The 23900-nt window shown below is 43.4% G+C and overlaps 1 protein-coding gene across 4 annotated transcripts in view; it reads left to right on the forward strand.

Annotated features, from left to right (window-relative positions):
• SNX31 (sorting nexin 31) overlaps positions 1-23900 on the forward strand; it is a 64470-nt gene that overhangs the window by 29852 nt on the left and 10718 nt on the right. For all 4 annotated transcript variants that reach the window (XM_074942992.1, XM_074942990.1, XM_074942991.1 and 1 more), the window contains exons 5-6: positions 17357-17467; positions 20714-20804. In XM_074942992.1, coding sequence (XP_074799093.1) covers positions 17357-17467; positions 20714-20804 — 202 coding nt within the window. The remainder of the gene's footprint in view (positions 1-17356; positions 17468-20713; positions 20805-23900) is intronic.

Below are 23900 nucleotides of genomic sequence, written 5' to 3' on the forward strand. Positions count from 1 at the left end.
ATGGGGGTGTCATTTGAGCTCCCCGCCTCAGGTGCCAGAATGTTGTGGGCCGGCCCTGGGGAAACACAAACAGGTGATGCGGTAGTGTTTTAAGGCTATGTCTACACTGTAAACTTCGGTCAACAAGTTACATTGGTATAAAGCCACCACAGTTAGTATATTGCTTGTGAATGTGCATACTTGGCTCCATGTGTCTGGTGTGTGTGTACTCACCAGGAGTGCTTGTACTGATGCACAGCGCAGTGCACCATGGTATCCCAATGTGCAATTTGCCACTGACCCACACAGTCTTTTGGGAAGTTTTTTGGCAATGCATGCTGAGGCTGAAACGCTCCCAGTCATGCCTGGGTGACAAGGGGGCAGCTTCTCAGTATGCAATTGTCTCCATCCCATAATGTCATCTATATGCCGTAACTTTTGTGCCTTTTTTCAAAATCTCACAAACCCGTGCAGTCCTCCTCACTGTCCACCATCTCTGTCAGAAGCATGGACTCTGCACAGCTCTGCAGTATTGTCATAAGTATTGCAAGCACAAGACACCCGATCATCCAGTATTAGCAGAGCTGCACTAAATGAAAGAGTGGGGAAAAGGATGATTTTTTTGGAGGACAGATTGCTGTGGGACAAGCGAGAACCAATTCAAGGTTGTCGGTGGGGTTTATGGAGCAGCTGCAGCTAGTGGAGCACTGCTTCTGGGCTCAAGAAATGAGCACTGACTGTTGGGATTGTATTGTAATTCGGGTTTGGGATGACGACCAATGGCTGCAGAACTTTTGGAGGCATGAGGTCACATTCCTGGATCTGTGGGCCAAGCTCGCTCCAGCCCCCAGTGCAGGGATGCCAAACTGAGAGCTGCACAGAGAGTGGAGAAGCAAGTGGTGATTTCTGTGTGGAATTTTACAGCACTGGATTTCTCCTGGGTCAGTGGGAAGTCCTTTTGGAATTGGAAAATCTACTGTGGGGGGGCTTCGTCATGCAAGTGTGCAGGGCCATTAATCGCCTCCTGCTGCACAGGACTGTGACTCTGGGTGATATTCAGGACATAGTGGAGGGGTTTGCAAAAGTGGGATTCCCAACCTGCGATGGGGCAATAGACAGCACACACCTCTCTCAGCACCAGACCACCTTGCTACAAAGTACAGTTGTGGAAAGCACTACTTTTCCATGGTTATGGAAGCACTGGTGGATCACCAGGGATGCTTCACTGACATCAGTGTATGCTGGTCAGAGAAGGTGTGTGACACTCGCTTGCATCTCTAAGAAAGTAGGACTGTTTGGAAAGGTACAAGCAGATTACTATTGGGGAATTTTGAAGTGCCAATAGTGATCTTTGGGGACCAAGCCTGCCCTTTACTACTTTGCCTCAGGGAACTGTACACCAGCCACCTTGACAGCACCAAGGAAAGATTCAGCTATTGGCCCAGCAGGTGCAGAATGACAGCTGAATGTGCTTTTTGGTAAATAGAAGGGACGCTTGTGTTGTTTACTTACAAGATTGGATCTCAGTGAGAAAAATATCCCAATGGTTAGAGCAGTCCGTTCTGTTCCACATAACTGTGAAGCCAAGGGGGAAAAGTTGCTGCCAGGGTGGAGATGGAACAGCTGTCTGAGTTTGAACAGTCAGACACAAGGGCTATCAGATCAGACCAGAGCTATACAACTGAGGGAGGCTTTGAAAGAGCACGTTAACAGTGAGCCAGAGTAATACATTGTGGTGTACTGTGCTCTGCGTGGTCCTGCTATTTTGGTGCCTTTTAGGAATTGTGTGGTGCTTGATGTACTTGTGTGAATAAGATACTGTCAATGCACCTATTAATTTTGCGGTGCTTGCTGTACATTCGTTTGTCACTGATCCTATGAGTTGTCACGCTGCATGGTAACAAGTAATTGGTTGCTTTCAGAACTGCTAGATATTCTGCAGACTATGCTGTGAACTAATGAAGATGAATTGTGTTCCAAAAAATAAATTTTATTCTGTAACAAAATGAGTGAAAAGAAAAAATATCTGCAATTTAAATGGTAAATACATTTAAAAACGTAATAAATTAATACAACAGAACTTATGAAAGAGAATGAACATGCATGCTGACTTTAGCGACATATTCAGTGAACTGTGAAAGCCAAGGTTGGTGTAGGTGAAGCTGTGCTTGTCCTTAGTGTCTCCCGAGATGGGATGATAGGGATAGGACAGTGGCCCCTGACACCATGTAGAATATTGAGGGGGTTGGGGTGGGGATGATGTAGGGAGGTGCTGCAATGGAGTTCTCCATCGACTGCACAGGGAGGCAAGCCCAGGAGTGTTGAACCTGAAGGATTGAAGTGATCATGCCTCCATACATAGCATTGTAAGACCACTATTAGAATACTATGTCCAGTTCTGGTGTCCACACTTCAACATGGATGTGGAAATACTGGAGAGAGTTTGAAGGAGGTCCACAAACATGATCTAGGGGTGGAAAACAAACCTTACAATGTGAAGCTTAAGCACCATAATTTAAAGTCGTTATGTCGAGATTAGATATCTTTCTAAAAGTTATGCTTTAATCCAGTTTCTGGGAGAAATTCTATGTCCCACGATGGGAGGGGGAGTGTCTGGGATCGTCATGATGGTCCCTTTTAGCCTTGGAATCTCCTTGGTTCATCCCCTTCCTTTCCTTCATGGACATGGGGAGGACAGGATTGCAGGCATTACCCTCAATATGCTCATAACGCTCGCAGCTCTGCATTCAGACAGTGACTATAAACAAATCTCATGCTTCAGAGTTTGTTGGTCATCTCCAGGTTCAGGAAGGGTTTTTTTCCCCTGACATGCAATTGGCCAGATGTATTCTGTGTTTTGTTTGGGGTTTTTTTGCCTTCCTCGGAAGCATCAGAGACTGACTACAGCTTGAGATGAGAAACTGGACAGGATGGACCAATGCTTCAAAGTGATACAGAGAATTCTCTTTCTTAGATACTTGGTTGGTATATCTTGCTCCCAGTGCTTGGGATTAAACTAATCATTAGACTTGGAGTTAAGAAGGAATTTCCCTGCAGTTTAGATTGTCAGGGATCTTGAGGAGAGGATTGCCTTCCTTTTCAGTGTGGATTGCCTGGTAGGACCAGCTGGGCATATTTCACCTCCTCAGTTCCTTGTCATAGCTGAGGCCTGGGTGGCACCTTGGTCTCTCCTCTCTGCCTGTGGAACACAACAGTTGTCTCCTGAGGACTGAAATGCTTAAATTTAACTAAAGTCATTGGGCTTAATATAAGATCATTTGGGTGAAATTTAACAGCCTGTGATATACAGGAGGTCAGACTAGATGATCTAACAGTCCCTTCCAGCCTAAAAATCTATGAAACGTTGATCTGACCTGCTGTACTATTCTCATAATTTCCATCCTTTAGTAAATTTTGATATTTCAGAATTTTTCATCCTGATTCAGGATGAAAAGTTAAAATATTCAAATGCAGCATTGTGAAAAATTGCAATCTGGAGATGTCAAAACATTTAGTTTTGGCTTGGTTTGACTTTAATCTGTGTCCCCCTAAGATGCTGCAGTGCCTCATGGGAGCAGCAGTTTGGATGCTCCTTCCCTCCGTTCTCCTATATGGGCTTGACTCCCTATTTGCAACTCCCATAATGCACTGCAGCAGCTCAGCCAGAGGGGAGGCTGCTGTATGCAGTATCAGTGGCTCAGCTAGGGAAATTGGCCTACAGAGGGGAATGGGAGTGTGAGGTACCAGACCTACAATTCCAATAAGGCACTGCATCAGCTTAGGTGAGACATATTAATATTGATGCTACACAAAATGTAATATTTCATTTTTAACTTAACAATGGAAAATCCCCCCCAAAAAAAGTTCAGTAAACTCAAAACTTTTCCAGGGAAAACTGATTGTGCAGAAACTGCTTTGTTCCATCAAAAACATTTTGATGGAGAATTTCTGGCCAGCTCTACTCAATAACTTAGTTATTGTTCTGGATTCTTGTGTTGGGTTGTATAGTGATGAGGGGGAAGCAGATGTTATTTGCAGTTCAAAATTTTTTACTACTGGTGGTAGTAGTAGCAACTCTAAGGGAGAAGGATTTGGACATGGGGGGGGTGGGGGCAAGAGGGAATGTCCCTTTTTTAATATGAAGTGTTTCTTGTGATCTTGGGAATCGACATATGAATGTATTTCAGAGACTAGAAGACCTAGGGAATACAGAGAGGGGTAGTGGCATAAATACTGAAGGGTGAGGTTGCCAAATTATTAGCTTTTTAAAAAAAAACAAAGGCGGGGGGGGCAAAAAAGACAAACATGAAGTTGGAGTCTGGAGAAAGTTTCTGGGCTTTGAGTAAATGGGGCAGTGCCTTTGCTCCTCTCCTCAAATTAAATTTAAAACAACAGCATAGAATAAGAACTAAATGACTAATCACTCGGGTGATTGCATCACTGCCGTAGCCTGGCCATGGTTTACTCCCAAAGTTGTGGACTTTTAAATAACAAACACATTTGTTTTTCTGTGTTATGGAGATGAATGTAATTTGTATTCCCTTTCCAGCTATGATAAAACTGTTCCCAATATGTCAGGAATAAATTAACCCCAAATTTCCTTAGCACTTTCACAGCTATTGGGGGAATATATGTTTTACAGTGCTATTTCCTCCTCTTGCTTTTACATAAGTAGGTTTTTTGTCTGTACTGTAGTTAGCTGAACATGGATATGACAAACACGTAAGATGTTAAATTAAAGTATGGAGATTTTGGTTTTGACCTTTTTTTGGGCAAAGATGGTCTGAGTTTTCATCCAAAAGCTTTTAACATGCAGGTGAACTTTCTGTGGGGAGAAAAGCAGCCACTCTGTTGTAGTAAATTTCCCAAATGTTGGAGATGAGGAAATGGAGATCTTCTTACAGAAATACTGTAAAATGAAACAATTGTCTGTAGTTTTAGTGGAGATAGATGGGTGTGGACTTAAGACAGCAAACAAGGAAACTATGTATTATGCAGTTCCAGAGTGACTCAATGTGGTCATTCCAGTTGGGGTAGGTTTTCTCCATATTTTTCTGTCTTTGTACTTGCCTCCCCCCTTTTAGCATATACCGAAATTAACCTGTCCACCGGTGCATTATCTAGTCCAGTGCTTCTCAAGATTTCTGATGTGGGGGACCGGCAATTTTTTTTTTTCCAATATGCGCACAGACTGGCAGCTGATGGCTCGTGGACTGGCAGCGGTCCATGGACCACCACTTTGAGTAGCACTGATCTAGTCCTCAAGAAAAATAACTAACTTAGTGGCTTATCCTCCAGTAAATGCTAATGTTATAATTGGGACTCGGCAGCAAGCTGAAACTGTTGTGCCAACGCCCTGTGGTTTCTGCAGCAGATTTAGGTAAATTTTAATTCAGCAACTCAGTTCTAGTTCTAGTTTAATTCAGCAACATCTAGCTCTTTTAGATGTACAGAAGAAAAGCTCTCTGAAAGGGCCCTACAAAAGACAGTATTTGTCTCCATTTTACAGGGGGGAAACTGAGGCACGGGGTGATGTGACCTGTGCAAGGTCAGCCTCCAAACTGGTAATAAATCTGGGAGAAAACCTCAAGTCTCTTGATTTAATCCAGTGCACTTTCCCCTAGTCTATTAAAACAGATAATGCACCCCATACACTATCCCTTGTGGTGTCTGAGGTGTGTGTGTGTGTTTTTTTTTTTTGTTTGTTTTTTTGTTTTGTTTTGTTTTTTTTTAATACCAAAGACATCTTCCTTTATGGTACCCTTAAATTTTCAATGTTTGGCTAATTTTTGTAATGAAGATACAATAGCTGAATGTGGATGGAGGGGAACCTGGAGATCAACAGCTGGGCAGGGAAAAGTTGGTAATTCTGAGATTCAGGAAGGTGGGCAACAGTTTAGGTGTTGGGCAGTTTGGAGGTAGCTGAATCTTCTGATGCAAGAGGGGATGCCGCTCCTCTTTCCCTCACCCTCCTGGACAGGTGACTGGACATTGTGGGTGAGATCCTGTGCTTAGCCTCCAAGAGGCATAGCACCAACCTCTCCACCCAGGTGGAGCAGGGCTAAGGTACCTTTAGGCCACTTTTTCACCCACCTGATCCTGGGCCACTGCAGGGGCTGGAGTGACCACTAGTGTTGTTTAGACAGCTCTGTCTAAATTAATGGCAGCTTATTCCTGCCATTCAGTCTTGATTAAAAATTGCCTGTGATGGCGAATTCACCACAGCTCTTGGTAAGTTGTTCCAATGGTTAATTATCCTTTACAGTTTAATAATAATAATTAATAAAAAAGCCTTATTTCCAGTCTGAATTTGTTTAGCTTCAACTTCTAGCCATTGGCTTGTGTTATCTTTTTGTCTGCTACACTGAAGAGCCCGTTATCTATTTATTGCTTGTTCCCCGTGTAGATAGTTATAAACTGTAATCAAGTCACCCCTTAACTTTTTCAAGAAGCTGAATCTATTTAGCATAAAGAGAGTCTGACACTATCAGACATGTTTTGTAATCTTTTAATCATTCTCCTGGTTCTTCTCTGAACCCCCTCCAATTTATCAACATCCTTCTTGAATTGTGAACACCAGAATTAGACATTCTGTTCCAGCAGTGGTCATATCAGTGGGAGGAAAAAAATCATTCTTACTCCTACTCAATATTCTCATTTGTACATCCAAGGAGCACATGAGCCCTTTTGGCCATGGCATTGTACTGGGAGCTGGTGTTCAGCTGATTTTTTTCACCATGGCCGCCACATCAGAGTTGCTGCTTCCTGGAATGGAGTACCCCAACCTGTATGTATGGCCTAAATTCTTTGTTCCTGGATGTATGACTTTATATTTAGCCATATTGAAATGCACATTTGCTTGTGCAGCTTACCAAGTGCCGGAGACCAGGACATGGGCAGTCAGGCCTAGTGGTTGGAACAGGAGTCCAAAGTCAGGAATCAGAGCCATGGGCTCAGAGCTGGGTTACCTGGAATGAGGCAAGGCTGGGGCCAAGGTAAGAGCTATCACTAGTGTGGACAAATGCTTTGAGAAGCCACTGCAGAGCTGCTGCCGCTGGGGTTAAGAGCCAGTCTGCTGACTCTTCCAGCCAATCAGGCCACCTACTACAGGCCAGCTGTGCGTGTTAGGTTGCTTGCAGACTGGCTCTGCTGCAAGCCGTGATTCCTTACACCAAGTGGTCCATATCACTCTGTCCTCTTCTTTACTTACCATTGCTACAATCTTTGTGTCACTTGCAAACTTTATCAGTGATGATTTTAATTTCTTCCGGGTCATTAATAAAGATATTAAATAGAATCATAAAATATCAGGGTTGGAAGGGACCTCAGGAGGTCATCTAGTCCAACGCCCTGCTCAAAGCAGGACCAATCCCCAACTAAATCATCCCAGCCAGGGCTTTGTCAAGCCTGACCTTAAAAACTTCTAAGGAAGGAGATTCCATCACCTCCCTAGGTAACGCATTCCAGTGTTTCACCACCCTCCTAGTGAAAATTTTTTTCCTAATATCCAACCTAAACCTCCCCCACTGCAACTTGAGACCATTACTCCTTGTTCTGTCATCTGCTACCACTGAGAACAGTCTAGATCCATCCTCTTTGGAACCCCCTTTCAGGTAGTTGAAAGCAGCTATCAAATCCCCCCTCATTCTTCTCTTCCGCAGCCTAAACAATCCCAATTCCCTCAGCCTCTCCTCATAAGTCATGTGTTCCAGTCCCCTAATAATTTTTGTTGCCCTCCGCTGGACGTTTTCCAATTTTTCCACATCCTTCTTGTAGTGTGGAGCCCAAAACTGGACACAATACTCCAGATGAGGCCTCACCAATGTCAAATAGAGGGGAACGATCACATCCCTCAATCCGCTGGCAATGCCCCTACTTATACATCCCAAAATGCCATTGGCCTTCTTGGCAACAAGAGCACACTGTTGACTCATATCCAGCTTCTCGTCCACTGTAACCCCTAGGTCCTTTTCTGCAGAACTGCTGCCGAGCCATTCGATCTCTAGTCTGTAGCGATGCATGGGATTCTTCCGTCCTAAGTGCAGGACTCTGCACTTGTCCTTGTTGAACCTCATCAGATTTCTTTTGTCCCAGTCTTTTGGCCCAAACCTCCTCAGATTTCTTTTGACCCAATAGGTCCCTCTGTATCCTATCCCTACCCTCCAGTGTATCTACCTCTCCTCCCAGTTTAGTGTCATCTGCAAACTTGCTGAGGGTGCCATCCACGCCATCCTCCAGATCATTTATGAAGATATTGAACAAAACCGGCCCGAGGACCGACCCTTGGGGCACTTCACTTGATACCGGCTGCCAACTAGACATGGAGCCATTGATCACTACCTGTTGAGCCCGACAATCTAGCCAACTTTCTGTCCACCTTATAGTCCATTCATCCAGCCCATACTTCTTTAACTTGGTGGCAAGAATACTGTGGGAGACCGTGTCAAAAGCTTTGCTAAAGTCAAGGAACAACACGTCCACTGCTTTCCCCTCATCCACAGAGCCAGTTATCTCGTCATAGAAGGCAATTAGATTAATCAGGTATGACTTGCCCTTGGTGAATCCATGCTGACTGTTCCTGATCACTTTCCTCTCCTCTAAGTGCTTCAGAATTGATTCCTTGAGGACCTGCTCCATGATTTTTCCAGGGACTGAGGTGAGGCTAACTGGCCTGTAGTTCCCAGGATCATCCTCCTTCCCTTTTTTAAAGATGGGCACTACATTAGCCTTTTTCCAGTCGTCCGGGACTTCCCCCGATGGCCATGAGTTTTCAAAGATTATGGCCAATGGCTCTGCAATCACATCTGCCAACTTCTTTAGCGCTCTCAGATGCAGCACATCCGGCCCCATGGACTTGTGCACGTCCAGCTTTTCTAAATAGTCCCGAACCACTTCTTTCTCCACAGAGGGCTGGTCACCTCCTCCCCATGCTGTGCTGCCCAGTGCAGTAGTCTGGGAGCTGATCTTGTTGATGAAGACAGAGGCAAAAAAAGCATTGAGTACATTCTTTTTCCACATCCTCTGTCACTAGGTTGCCTCTCTCATTCAGTATAGGGCCCACACTTTCCTTGACTTTCTTCTTGTTGCTAACATACCTGAAGAAACCCTTCTTGTTACTCTTAACATCTCTTGCCAGCTGCAACTAAATAGCGTAGGCTCATTAATTAAATGATAGAAGCAAGGTTATCTTTGCCCTTTATGTAAACACATTTGCCACCCCCGGTGCTCCAGCAACTACTCATCACCTTACCCCTTCTCCTGAGGATTCTCCCCCTGTTCTTCAGGGCCCCACTGCATTGTGGGACATGAGACTGAACTGCATGGCGGAGTCCAGATCACTCCCATGATTGGCACCCAGAGGGAAACACAAGAGAAAGAAAGGGAAACCAGTTGTCCAGTGACAAAATAAAAAACAAAAAGAAAATGAAGAACCAAAAAAAGGCAAAATAAAACTCTCAAAAACCTACTGAAAATTAAATGAAAATAACTAAAAATCTTCTCTCTCTCCTCAAGCACCATCACCTCGTGGAGGTGCAACTCTGCATAATGATGCAGCAGCAGCTTTTGGGGAGGGGCTATTGGTATTGGTAGCATGAGGTTGTCGCGGGGCCCAGTTCTGGACCCTCTCCATGTAAGCACTGCTCATGCACTTCAGAACCAATCTAGATGGGCGATGGGCAGAAAAAAATGCAGGGAGATCTGCAGCAATTCACAGGTCTTGCGAAGCTCGTGGGGAGTCTTCTGTGTGTGAATGCAGTGCTCACCAAAACAGGACGCCGAGTATGGATGCTTGATTTACACCATTGTAACTTGCTCAGGTGTAATCCCACCGGTTCAAGTTGGAATGATACATTTTCTAATGTAGATTCGGCTTTAGTGCTCAACCACACTGGATGCAACTGCTGGCATCCAAAACATCCACTCTTGTCTACACTAGCAAGTTTTGTCGCCAAAAACTGGCTTTTGGTGACAAAACAGCAAGAGTATACACACTGCAATGCGACTTTTTTCGAGCCCCCCCCCCCCCCCCCCACTTTTGGTGACAAAACACTTCCAGTCTTGCAAGAGACTTTTTTTTGTCTTTTCCCCTCCCTTTATTGTCAACAAACATGCAGTGTAGACACCACAGGTTTTATTTTTCTCTATTTTATTGGCCTCCAGAAAGTATCCCACAATTCCCATGTTGCCGTTCTGGTCAGTGGTTTGAGCTCCGCTGCCCTGCAACCAACCCGCCACTCCCCCTTGCAAGCCCCGGGAATTTTAAATCTCATTTCTTGCTGGCTGGCTTCCCAGAGGAGCTTCCCAGGTGAGCATGGTTGGCTATCGCACCAAATGCGCTCCCGCTTGGACCACTGCTGGGTTGTTGGATCTGATCAGTATATGGGGAGAGGAGTTTGTTCAGCCGCAGCTGCGAGTGACCTGGAAGAATCGGGACACATATGGGCAAATTTCTTGAGGCTTGTGCGAAAAGGGCTATGATCGGGACATGCAGCAGTGCAAGCAAAGATAAAGGAGCAGAGGCAGGCGTACCATAAGGCACGGGAGGTGACCCATCACTCCGGTGATGCACCTAAGATGTGCCGCTTCTATAAGGAGCTGAATGCTATCCTCTTTGGTGACCCCACCTCCATCGCTGATAGCCCCGTGGATACTTCGCAGGCAGCAGAAAGAGGGGAAACCCACAGGCTGAAATTCTGGATGAAGATGTCTAGCTAGAAGAGGATGTGGTGCTCCCAGCGGGGTTGCCCAGTGGGGCAGGCAGCCAGAAACTTTTCTGCAATCCAAAAGTGCTCAACAGGGAGCAGGAAGCGGATGAGATGCCGGGTAAGTTGCTGTGGCTTGTGTAGGGAATCGAAAAGTGGGAGGCAGGTAGTGTTTTCTGTGAGCTGGACATTGCCCTGTGTAGCTAATCTGCATGGCCAAGCAGGGTGTCGATAGACATTGAGACCTGCAGGGAATCCTCCAGAGAGAGGCTCTGGAAAGTTTCAGGGAGGTACTTGTTAATCCTCTGCTGCAGATTCCAAGGGATTGCAGCCTTGTTACTTGACCCATTATAGGAAACTGGACCATGCCATTTAGCAGTCACTGGAGCTGGGACCAAAGCAGCACATGGCTGAGCTGCATATAGACCGGGGTGAAAGCCACAATCATTCAGCAGCTGTGCCCTGGTTACTCTGGTCACCCGCAGCAGCAAGATGTCAGCCAGCAGGTTGGCCGCCTGTGGAAAAAGTGTGGGATAATTTTAGAATGAATTCCCTGCAAAGCTTCCCTGCAAACTGTGACCTTTTTGTCTGTAGGCACAACCACCTTCCCCCCCGCTCCCAACACTCACCATAATTGGGGTGCTTGTGGAGCTGTGTGCCTGCCTAGAGTCATAGATATTAAGGTCAGAAGGGACCAGTATGATCATCTAGTCTGACCTCCTGCACAAGGGCAGGCCACAGAATCTCACCCACCCACTCCTGCGAAAAACCTCTCACCCATGTCTGATCTATTGAAGTCCTCAAATCGTGGCTTAAAGACTTCAAGGAGCAGAGAATCCTCCAGCAAGTGACCTGTGCCCCATGCTACAGAGGAAGGCGAAAAAAAGTCTCAGAGAGAAAGTGATTTCTACTAGCAAAATGCCCTTTTTTACTAAAATGTTTCAATCATTTGCTGGAATGTAACAATCCCTCTTCTGTTCAGCACAGCCCTTGAAGAATACGCCATGCACCCCTGCAGACCGGCTTTGGCAGATAAGAAAAAAAACCCTAGGCGCAACAAGGAAGACATGTTCCGGGAGGTGCTGCAGCGCGATGAGAGACAGACCAGGGAACGGAAAGAGTGCTGGGAAGCCGAAAGGCAGGAGAGAAAGGAGAGAGCTGCTTTTGCTAGGCAAGCGACAGAGCGGATGATAGAAGTTATGGAGGATCAGACAGAGATGCTCAAGTCTTTGATACAGCTGCAAACTGAGCAGATCCGTGGTTGACCTCCACTGCAGCACATGCAGATGCACAATTCTTTGCCAACCCCACTCCCCTCTATGCCCACGCATTCCTTTTCACTTCACAGCCCTCCTGAGCCTCGCCATCACTCCACCCCCTCTCACAGCTTGCACAATGATAGCTGGAGCTACACACCGTTGTGAGGCTTTACCCTTTTTAACAATAAATAAAGGCTAAGGTATTTAATGGTACAGCGTTTTTATTCTGAAGCATATAGCAATCAGTCCTCTCTCGGGAACAGGCTTCTAAAGCATTGTGTTGCATGGATCTTGGGCCCCAAAATTGTACGTGGATGCACCAGGGAAGCAACTCCAAAGCAGACATGTGTTACTGCCCCTCATTGTCAAAGTGGTTCCTCAAAGCCTCTCTGATGTTAATAGCAGCCCTCTGGGCTCCTCTGACAGCCCTAGCATCTGGCTGTTCAACAAAACTTGCCAGTGTAGACAAGCACTCTGAATCATAATGGCGATAACTTAACATTTCATTGAGATGAATGGGATAGTTCATCCTCTGAGGTGTTTAAGGCTGTCTGTTAGCAGACTCTGAAAGACAACACTGCCTGGATTTGCATTTGTTTTATGGTGTGGAAGTTTTCTTCTCTAATACGTGGCTAGAAGCTTGAATTATCTTTTTAATTAAATAGCTTATTTTTAGGGCTGTCAAGCGATTAAAAAAATTAATTGTGATTAATTGTGCGATTAAACAATAGAATACCATTTATTCAAATATTTTTGGATGCTTTCTACATTTTCAAATATATTTCAGTTACAACACAGAATACAAAGTGTACAATGGTCATGTCATATTTTTTATTATAAATATTTGTACTGTAAAAATAAAAGAAATAGTATTTTTCAATTAACTTAATACAAGTATCGTAGTGCAATCTCTTTATCATGAAAGTTGAACTTACAAATGTAGAATTATGTCCAAAAAATTGTTTTATTTTTGAATGCAGTTAATGTAAAACTTTAGTGCCTACAAGTCCATTCAGTCCTACTTCAACTAATTGCTCAGACAAACAAGTTTGGTTACAATTTGCAGGAGATAATGCTGCCCGCTTCTTGTTTACAATGTCACCTGAAAGTGAGAACAGATGTTCACATTGCACTGTTGTAGCTGGCGTCACAAGATATTTACGTGCCAGATGCGGTAAAGATTCATATGTCCCTTCATGCTTCAGTCACCATTCTAGAGGACATGCGTCCATGCTGAGGACAGGTTCTGCTCGATAATGATCCAAAGCAGTGGAGACTGACGCATGTTCATTTCATCATCTGAGTCAGATGTTACCAGCAGAAGGTTGATTTTTCTTTTTTGGTGGTTCGGATTCTTTAGTTTCCGTATCTGAGTGTTGCTCTTTTAAGACTTCTGAAAGCATGCTCCACACCTCGTCCCTCTCAAATTTTGAACGGCACTTCAGATTCTTAAACCTTAGGTCGAGTGCTGTAGTGGTTTTTTAGAAATCTCACATTGGTGTCTTCTTTGCATTATGTCAAATCTGCCGTGAATGTGTTCTTAAAATGAACATGTGCTGGATCATCATCCGAGACCTGCTATAACATGAAATATATGGCAGAATGCGGGTAAAACAGAACAGGTGACATACAATACTCCCCCAAGGCGTTCAGACACCAATTTAATTAACGCATTATTTTTTTAACAAGCATCATCAGCATGGAAGCATGTCCTCTGGAATGGTGGCCCCAGCATGAAGAGGCATATGAATGTTTAGGATATCTGGCACATGAATACCTTACAACACCGACTACAAAAGTGCCATGCAAATGTCTGTTCTCACTTTCAGGTGACATTGTAAATAAGAAGCAGGCAGCGGTATCTCCCGTAAGTGTAAACAAACTTGTTTGTCTTAGCGATTGGCTGAACAAGAAGTAGGACTGAGTGGACTTGTAGGCTCTAAAGTTTTACGTTTTGTTTTTGAGTGCAGTTTATATAACAAAAAAATCTACATTTGTAAGTTACACTTTCATGATAGAGATTGCACTAGTACTTGTATGAGGTGAATTGAAAAATACTGTTTTTGTTTAACACTTTTAGAGTGCAAATATCTGTAATAAAAATAATATAAAGTGAGCACTGTACACTTTGTATTCTGCATTGCAGTAGAAATCAATATATTTGAAAATGTAGAAAAAAAATCCAAAAATATTTAATAAATTTCAATTGGTATTCTATTGTTTAATAGTGTGATTAATCATGGTTATTTTTTTTAACCACGATTAATTTTTTTGAGTTAATCCCATGAGTTAACTCTGATTAATCGACAGCCCTACTTATTTTTGCTACTCAACTCTGCCAATCTGCATTTATTCTCCAGCTGTGGAATTGCAGTAGGTGCAGGGCTCTGGGTATAATACGCATGAATAGAGGGATTGAAATTGAGCACAGGAACATAGGAGTAGTGTGTTCCTGGATTCTTTCTGAATAAGGAAACCCTGCTGAATAGTCTCTCTGTTTTGTCACTCTTTGTTGGTTCACCTCTGCCCTTCACTAGGTCTGGAGCCTCCTTTGCTTTTTACCCACATGAGCATACCTGGTGTTTTGATCATGCACATTTTCTGCTCTCCAAGTGAACTCTATTGGTGTCCTGAGTCAATGGCTAATTCAGCTTTGGAATCCTGAGCTACTGTTGGTTTTATCCCTATGCCCTAGCATGCTGAGAGTTTTTAATTTAGAGTCCTGGGTTTTTAATTTATCTTTTTTTGATGTTGTTCTCTTCAACAGTTCCTGTTTTAAAAGTATTTTTACTATGACATATTGGCAGTGTTTCAAGATGAAAAATGAGCTTCAGAACAAAAAATGATATAGGTCTGGAATCTATTATATGTATCTTAAAACTAGGAAGCTCTCCAAAGGGTGAATGTTGCCCTGTACCTGGCTAGCTCTTGTCTGAGCAAGTGCGTTTCAAGCAGGCCCAGTGAAGGAATGAAGTATGTAGGAATGTTTGCTGGCTGCTCACATACTTTCGCTTGTCCAATTACTTGCGTAAATTAAATGGCTGCAGTGTGAGCTTCCTTAAAATTGCATAAGCAAGTACGTCAGTGCAAGCATGTCCTTTAGGGATCCAGTCTACGCTGTGGAAAGCCACCATATTGTGGTACCCAAGTATAACACCGTAGATCTCAATGTGCTTAAAACCCAGTTTAATTCTGTGGTGTAGATAATACTGAATAGTGTTTTATCCACACTCCATGATCTGAACCGCACCAGGTGTTCAGCATTGCTTGGGAGTCTGGTTCAGTTCTGCCTACACTACAGGACCACGCTGTGTTTTAATCAAGTCAGGCGCTCCTGTTTTGTTACTGGGTCACACAGTGTGGTTGTGTTGCCAATATGTAGCCAGTTGATTTTGACTACACTTGTGATTGGATATTAAAAATGTTCGAGACCAAATAACCACTCTCAACCAATTGTCTAAATTCAGAATAATACAGTACAAAAAGGAGACACACACCCTCCTTCCAGGAAGCAATTCTTATCTCACAGCATGTTCACTGTACATAATAGGTGTGCTTTGGAAATATGCGGTTAAACTAGTTATATTTATAGTGTGGTTTTATAAGTTACAAAACTCTCTATTTCTCACTAAAATCCAACCCACCAGTTTGTAACAGTTCCTTAACTTGCCATTTTGTTCTGTACTTTTTTTATCTCTGTTTTGGATATTACATTTCAAACCAGTTGCCCGTGAAGGTCCCTGAACTAGGACAGAGAACAAATGTATCTTGACTTTTGACAGATTTCATATCAGCTAGAGCCAAAGCTGACTTCAGCTTTGCAAAGTGTTAGGGATATTTAGCAAAGGGGAACAGAATTGTGGGGAGAGCTTAATACATTCAATTAACATAACCTCACAAAACGTATATATTATGTTACTACCATAGACATTATACCCATTAATGTAGCGTATACTACGCCTACCATATATGTGTAGGCTAACAGTTTGCTTTACACAGTGTAGGCAGGATATTAAACTGCCCATGTTGGTGTTGGAACTTGGGGTGCTGCCACACCTCCTGGCTTGAGGTGGTTTCCGTCATATACATTGTTTATGGTTTGGGTCAATGGCTCTCAGCAACCCCACTATACAAATTGTTCTAGCACCCCTGCCCGTAGTCCTATTTAACAGGTCCTTATACATCCTCCTCGTTTGGATAAGTGACCTCATAGTTCTTTTCTCAGGCAGATTTGGGCTGTATTTTCATGGGTTTTCTTTATTGTATACCTCAGCTCGCATATTATCATATATATAAAATGTACATATATGTTTACAGTTGTATAGTCTGAGCAGTACTGTATTGCCTATTTCTTTGGTGCTACATTTGTCTCCATTAGAAAAGATTAAATCCAAATCAACCCCTGTCCTATTGGTCACAGTGGCAAACTATGTAAAACAAAGCAGGAAGACAGAAGGCTGAAAGGATATGGCTACACTAGAGAGCTTTCGGCAGCGTAGCTGCACCGATGCAGAGCGCTCTCCCGCCGACTTAATTAATCTACCCCCCACAAGTGGCGGCAGCCATGTCTTCAGGAGAAACTTTTCCGCCGACATAGCGCTGTCCATACCAGCATGTAGGTCGGTGTAAATTGTCGGTTGGGGATGGCTAATTCACACCCCAGGCGACGTAACTCATGTCGACTTAAGCAGTAGTGTAGCCATAGCCAAAACTTGCTGTCTGCCCTTCTCCATGATCAGCTGAAGACCCCAAACTGCAGAGAGATGCTGCAACCTTGGAGGAAGCCTTCCTATTCTTGGCAAGATCACACTGGAAATAGTGTCAGCTCAGAAGGAAAATGAACTGTAATGCTAAATCCCTGGAATTTCCCAAGGAAAGGATAATTCTTCTAAACACACGGGGCCTGTCTTGGGTTTCGGCTTTATAGTACAAGAGTGGGAATCCATCAGTACAGTACTTTCCCTTCCCTCCTACAGACGCTCAGGCCGTGTCAACACTATGGGGGTTGTAATGGCACAACTATAGTGCTGCATGTATGTCGCTGTAGCACTGCAGTGTAGACGCTTCCTACAGTGACAGAAGGGGTTTTGCTGTCTCTGTGTAAGAAATCCACCTTGCTAAGCAGCAGTAGCTGGGTTGATAGAAGAATTCTTCTGCCCACTGAGCTGCGTCTATGCTGGGGGCTTGGTTGGCTTAATTGTGGTGCTGAAGGTGTGAATTTTTCACACCTCTGAGTGATGTAGCTGGGTCAATCTAAATTTAAAGTGTAGACTAGGCCTCCATCATGCTCTAGTGTCTCTCCCCGTAATCCAGTTAATTTCTCTAAAGTAAACTGGGAAGCGGAGAACCAGCACCTTCAGTAGGGCTCTAATAAGGAGGGCAGCAATAAAACACATTCATATTTCACTTTAACAGGATACATTTAAGATCCAGACACAGAGAGCCTCTCTGGATGTTTACCTGGCTGATGGAAGGAATGTTAGGCTTGATATCCAGACATCGGACACTGCTGAAAGAGTACTAGAGGTAATGGGTTTCTAAATGGAATACTGCTGAAACTTGTAAATTTAAGGAAAAGTGTGTGAAGAGTTGAGATGCTTTCCCTCATATTTTAGCAGGACATTGGCAAAAATGCCTATTTTGAGGGAATATGTGAAAAAAACGTACACTTGGCATTGTTTACTAATTCTGTAGATAAGTTTCTTAAAGTTTTTATATTAATCAGCTTTTTTTTTTCTCTGCCCCTAACCTCACCCACTCAACATCCCTGCAGCTCTTTTCATCTCCAAAGGCAGCTGTTTTGGCCCTGTGGACAGGAGGCCATCTAAGACGATTAGAGAATTGGTGTTTTGTTTTTTAAAAAGCTTGTTTTAATATAGTTCAGGCAAAATCTGCATAAACATTGTCTTGCCAGCCAGTGTTTTACATTTGGCTTAAATATAGTTTAAGACTGTTGGTGTGCTAACACACCTATTGTTACTATCCTAGCACATAGGAGCTCTAGTTATGGATCTGGACCCCATTGTGCTTGGCGCTGTACAGACACGGAACAAAAGGAACAGAGGTTCCTGCCTCTCCAGTAGGAGTCTACAATCTACGTATCTCGCTGACTGATGCCCACTCTTTTTTTTTCCTGGTGCTCCCTCTTTCTATCCGTCTTGTATCTACCTGTTGTATAGTAAGTATGTAGACCTTTTAGGATAACGAGTGTCTCTTTTTGTTCAGTGCCTAGCACAATGGGGCTGAGGTGTCTAGATTTTGCTACCATACCACGAGTAAATAGTTACAAGTTTTGGTCTTGCACACGCTAGCAGCCAAAATTTGTTTAAACAGAGAGAGTCTGAACTGGGTTGTAACATCTTTTTTTTTTTTTTTTTTTAATTCAAAGATGTCAATAGGCCTGCTATAGATAGGGTGGCTTGAGTTGCTGGCCTGTAATCTTTTTTTCTCTTCTTGGTAACAGAAGCCAAACTACTGCCATCTGCCTGATTTCTATTTTCTCATCCCCTTCACATTGTGAGCTTCATCCTCCAACATTCTCTAGCCAGAGATGGAGAGTGTGTAACAATATGGATGGTACTTCCCCAATAGCCACTGTCGCTGCTGCAGGGGACACAGAGAGCCAGATTGCGTGAGGTTGGTGAGCAGTTGTACACCAGTACTCCCATTGACCTCAGTGGGATTATTTGTGCACATAACTGCTCACCATCCTGAGCAAAGAATTAATGCAGTCTGGCCTTCAGGTGCTACTCTGTCTAATGAAGTCTCTCCACCATCTTCGCCACACATATTATCATTGCCTCTAATATCCCTGTTCATCATGGGTCCAAGAATTGAGAGCACGAAATCTCTTCTCCAAGCAAAGTCCCTGATATAGCACAGAGAACTGCCCAAATACTGGCCAGATCATGTTTCTTAAGTAAAGCACTCTGCAGCTGAGCAGCTGCTTTGCCTTGTGTAAAGATTTCTCTCACTTTAGTTTCTTTTCATTAACAGCTAGTTTGGCCCAGTGGTTCAGCCTGGCCACACAACATCATTCTAGCAGTTCTGTATCATGTGAGTGAAATGAATTCCACACGGCCTCCTACAATGATTTCCCCTACCCCTTTGAACAGCATCGTGCTCAAGTTTGTTAAGCCTCTTTCTACCTTTGGAGCTTTTCACTGCTTAGTTGCCAAAAAAAAAAAAAAGGCGAACAAGAAAATCAGTTAATCCAAAAAACACATACCCTTCAGATTTATATCAGCATGACGGTAGCTTCCTGCTTTGTCACTGGCATCTTCAATCCCATCTCTCCATAAAAATATCTTGCTATCTAAGCACTCGTGCTTATTGTTCTGATGCCCTTGTCTGTCCTGTTTAAGGGCCAGATCCTCTTCAGGCTGGTGCCACTCTTTCTGCAACAGTACTTTGGGTACACTTCACAATAAAGTGCCATGTACACTTATGTCACTACAGGCAAACAGCAATGATTCTGATAATTCATTGACACTGTAAATGCTGCCTGTTCTTTGGTTCCCTTTAGCGTGGGACAGGCTTAGGGGCATGTGTGAGCTTTCCTCATTATATATTTGTCTCACCACATTCCCCCAGTAGCTTCCCAATTACTAGTATACAGTCCACAGGGGTTTGGAGTAATGTTTACTGGGGTATGCCTTGATCCAAGAATTAGAAAATTAAGCTCAATACTGACTGAGTGTTTCACATTGGGTATCTCTGAGAAGTGTGTTGAATAGAAGCAGGTGCTTCATTTGGATCAATGTGAGATGCTGTACTAAGTGATGAGTTTCTGACACTGTGTAGTGCTGCCTTGCAATTTCAGGTAGCAAGTTAATGGGATTTTGGTTCAAGAACATATAGGGTGAAAGTTAGTCCTGGTCAGGGTCTTTTTTGCCTGGCCCTCTGAACATTTATTCTAGTGCTCTAAATTAGGGTTGGGGGGAAGTGATTTTATGCTCCAGCTATCTCTCAACTGGAAGTGTTTGTGGAATTGGTGCCTTCTAAAGGCACTCTGAAAACTTGTACTTCCACCTTGTGTTCAGACCAAACAAGTCCTGCTTCTCCCACTGTGTTTCTTATGCCAACTCACACACCCAGCAACTGAACTATGGAGAAATCATTTTCCTGGTGAAAGCTTTTCCATGTCCTTGCCTCTCCACAGTTGCATCTCAGTGACTTCCTGATCAAATGGGCTGCTCATAAGTAAAAGGGACACCTTTTTTTACTCTTTTCCCTGTGAGCCCAGGAGGTTCTGTGGTACCCATCGAGTGTGGGAATGGTGGGGGGTAGGCTTTGGCAGCTTTAAGTTAAGCTCTGATTTCCAATGCCTGAAGCAGAAAATAGGCAGAGTGGAGTGTTTTCAGCTCCTCTTCCATCCTACACTTTCCATTCCCTTCCTCGTCACATGTCCTGCACTTGAGGTTGGGGAGCAGGGCTGGCACAGGGCTGTTCCTACATTCTTTGCCAGTGGAGCTGGGGGCCATTCCCCCTTTAAGGCCCCTTTATGCCACCCAAATGATGTAAAGGGGCCATAGCAAAACAGAATCTACTTCTGAGAGTCAAGCTGGGTAGGTCTTTCTTTCTCATGCATTGTCATTAGCAAGACTGTGGAGGGTTGAAATTTAGGTCTTAACAGCTGCTTCTGCCTAGAGGGATAAAGGAACAGTTTAAAAAAAACAATTTTGAAGCTGCATTAATTGCCAGTGACCAGACCTCGTATAAATTCATGTTCGGATGTATAGGTGACTTCCTTTTTCATTCTTTGTTTTTAAGGTTGTCTCATACAAGATGGGGCTGTCAAGAGAATTAATAGGATATTTTAGCTTATTTTTTATTCAAGATCACAGCAATGGAGTTCTCTCTGGTAAGCCATGTGCAGTCACATAACGCACCCTTGGGTGGGTCATTGCCAGTGGGGATCGGATCTAAAAGCATGAATCTATGATGCTTGAGCTAAAAGACCCATTTCTGTTAGCTCAAAGGCTGGAAGTTCATCAATCTCTATATGTAGCCCAGCAATCATGAGGGGCACAGAGGATCACAGGTGGGTTGGGGTTATCTATAGCATAGTGGACTTTGCCTATAAGCACAGTTTGCATTGCATTTAATTTACAAGGCATATAGTAACTTGGTAACTATTGTGTGGGTTGTTTTGGTAAATATTGAGCGAGGTTGGCTTTATTTCAGGCTTCTCTGCATATGGTTATACTTTGAAGTAAAAACTGTTTATATAATCTCAAACTCAGATCTGAACAGTTGGAAGATTTCCCCCTCTATCCCCTTTATAAAATGAAGTCCCTAATTTGCTTTTGTTTATGCCCTCATATTCCACTCTTTCACTTTTTAATTGATAAACATAGAAAGGTCATAACAGTGATGGAACTAGATGTGCCCTAAATCTAGGGTGTGATTCTCTGTGCTCACAAAATGTAGAAGTCTCTTGGAGTACTGTGTTTTTTTTTTTTGTTCAATATGGGTTGGTGATACATATATGCCTTCTACCCCTCCCTCCATTTGGGCAGCTGTAATCTAGTGGACTGAACCCAGGACTGGGACTCAAATCTGGGTTGAAATCTTGGCCCCATTGAAGTAAGTGGTGAAACTCTTGTTGACTTCAGTGGGGTCAGGATTTCACCCTTGAATTTGATACCTGACTCTGTTAGTGATTCTGTGTGGCCTTGGACAAGTCACTTAACCTCTCTCTGCCTCAGTTTTCCAGACTGCAAAATAGTGATGATGATACTCTCCTGAAAGTATTTTCAGGTCCATAGACAAAAAAAGTGCTGTAGAAGTACCTTTTACAGTGATCTAGATTTTATTTTATTTTTTAAAAATATATGTAAAATTAAGGCTGAATGATTTCTGGGTGTTAGGGTCATGACAGGTGTTCAATCTCTTGATGGGTTTGTAGTGCAACTATCGCTGCTAAGATTCACTACATATGGTTATTTTTTTTTATCATTTCTCTGTCTTAACTAGGTCTTGCTTTTATGGATGTGGAAGGATGAATGTGATGCTGAATGTGGAATCCCCAGCTTTTACTACATGAGTAGTAGCTGAAAGTCTGTGCTATTGCATGTGTGGCAGTTGGGCCAAGTAACCGATCTGTGCATTCTCCCTCATACAACCAATGAAATTGTTGCATGCAAATTAGCTGTAGAGTTAGGGTGGTGATTTGTCTAATTACCTCTGATATTACAATGGTCTAGGACTCTTGGCACAATATGAGGTCCCTGGAATAGATGATGTTTTATAAAGTCATATTCAAAATTACTAAATATAAAAATATTTGTTGTGTATATATTTGTTATGGTGATAGAAACCCCTAGTCCCCAGCCCAGAGCCTGCACCCCCAGCCGGAGCCCTCACTCCCCCCATGCCCCAACCTCCTGCCCCAGCCCTGATCACCCTCCCGCCCTCTGAATCCCTCAGTCCCAGTCTAGAACACACTCCTGCACCCCAAAACCCTCATCCCCCAGCTCGGAGCCCTAACCCCCCCCCCCCACATGCCCTACCGTCCATGCCCCAGCCCAGAGCTCCCTCCCGCACCCTGAACTCCTCGTTTCTGGCCCCACCATGGAGCCTGCACCCTCAGCCAGAGCCCTCACCTGCTCCCGCACCCCAACCCCAATTTTGGGAGCATTCATGGCCCGGTGTACAATTTCCATAGCCAGATGTGGCCCTCTGGCCAAAAAGTTTTCCCAACCCTGGCCTGGAGTGTTCAGAATATGTGCTGATGCAGGAGGAGGCTGTTTGTAGCTGGGCTCTGAGGAGATCTCTGTCTGCAAGAAACTCCTAAAGCAAAAGATTTTGTATTCCTAGAATAAACAATGTTTATACTGAAAAGCAGAGCCTTGCGATTAAGGGTGTAACAATGGCATGGAGACACGCCTTACTGTTTCACTAGTGTAATTCATAAAGTCCAAGTGGCTGAGAACTTAAAAATTGGACAGTAACAGACCACACATACCAACCTGTTGACATTCTGAACAAAAATTGCTCTCAGCCAGGCTTGTAGTTGTTTCCATTGCTTCACACTGACTCAGCAGAAGTTCTAGGCTTCAGTGTGAGACACAGCCAGAGGCAATCCTGGAATCTTACACTTAACTATAAAACACATCTAGGTAAGATGTGTTTTATAGTTATTTATTTATATCCTATTTGCCATATTCAGAAATGAACTTATCTCTAAATTGTGTTGTAGTATAAAAATACATAGCATATTGGAATACATTTTCCACATATTGCAATTTTATTTACTTTAAAACTTTATAAAAATGGACATATTGAGTTCTCCAAGTACGTGTACAAACTGCTTACATATATATATATATATACACACACACACGTACGTCAATCACTGGTGGACGATAAAACCTGCCAAGCTGCAGCATAACCCCCAGAGTCAAACCACCTTAAAGAAACGCCTAAATACTCGCACGCTTAAAGTTACACGTGTTTAATTACGTTGCTGAATTGGGGACTAAGCACAGGAATAAGCACTTGCAGGATCAGGCCCTTAATTTTATGTTTGGAAAACTTATTATTGAAAGCAGTCACCTCTAAGGTGACTTGTATTCCTTATTGCACCTTAGTCATAGTGTGTTTGTCTTCTGTTTCATTCAAGCAATGAATAACTTAAAGAGCCACAACCCTATTAGTGTATATCCAAATCACAAAACATTTCTTTTGCCTCCCATATTTGCAGCTGCCCCTAAGAGCTCAGCGTTATTTGAGATCACTAACTTAAATCTCCTTTCCTGGATTCCTCAGTTTAGTGCTCCTTACTTGCGCTCCTTGCATTAATATAAAATAGAATAAGGAGACACTAATATATTGCTCCTTAAAGATTAGGTAAAGGGGTTGGGGTGGGGAGTGTCTAAACAACATGACTGTCACCAACCATTTTTTATAATTTGTTTTTGTGATGTCCTCTTTCTTTTATATAACATGTGTTGAA

Source organism: Natator depressus, chromosome 2 (genome assembly GCF_965152275.1).
Source record: "Natator depressus isolate rNatDep1 chromosome 2, rNatDep2.hap1, whole genome shotgun sequence".
NCBI lineage: Eukaryota > Metazoa > Chordata > Testudines > Cheloniidae > Natator > Natator depressus.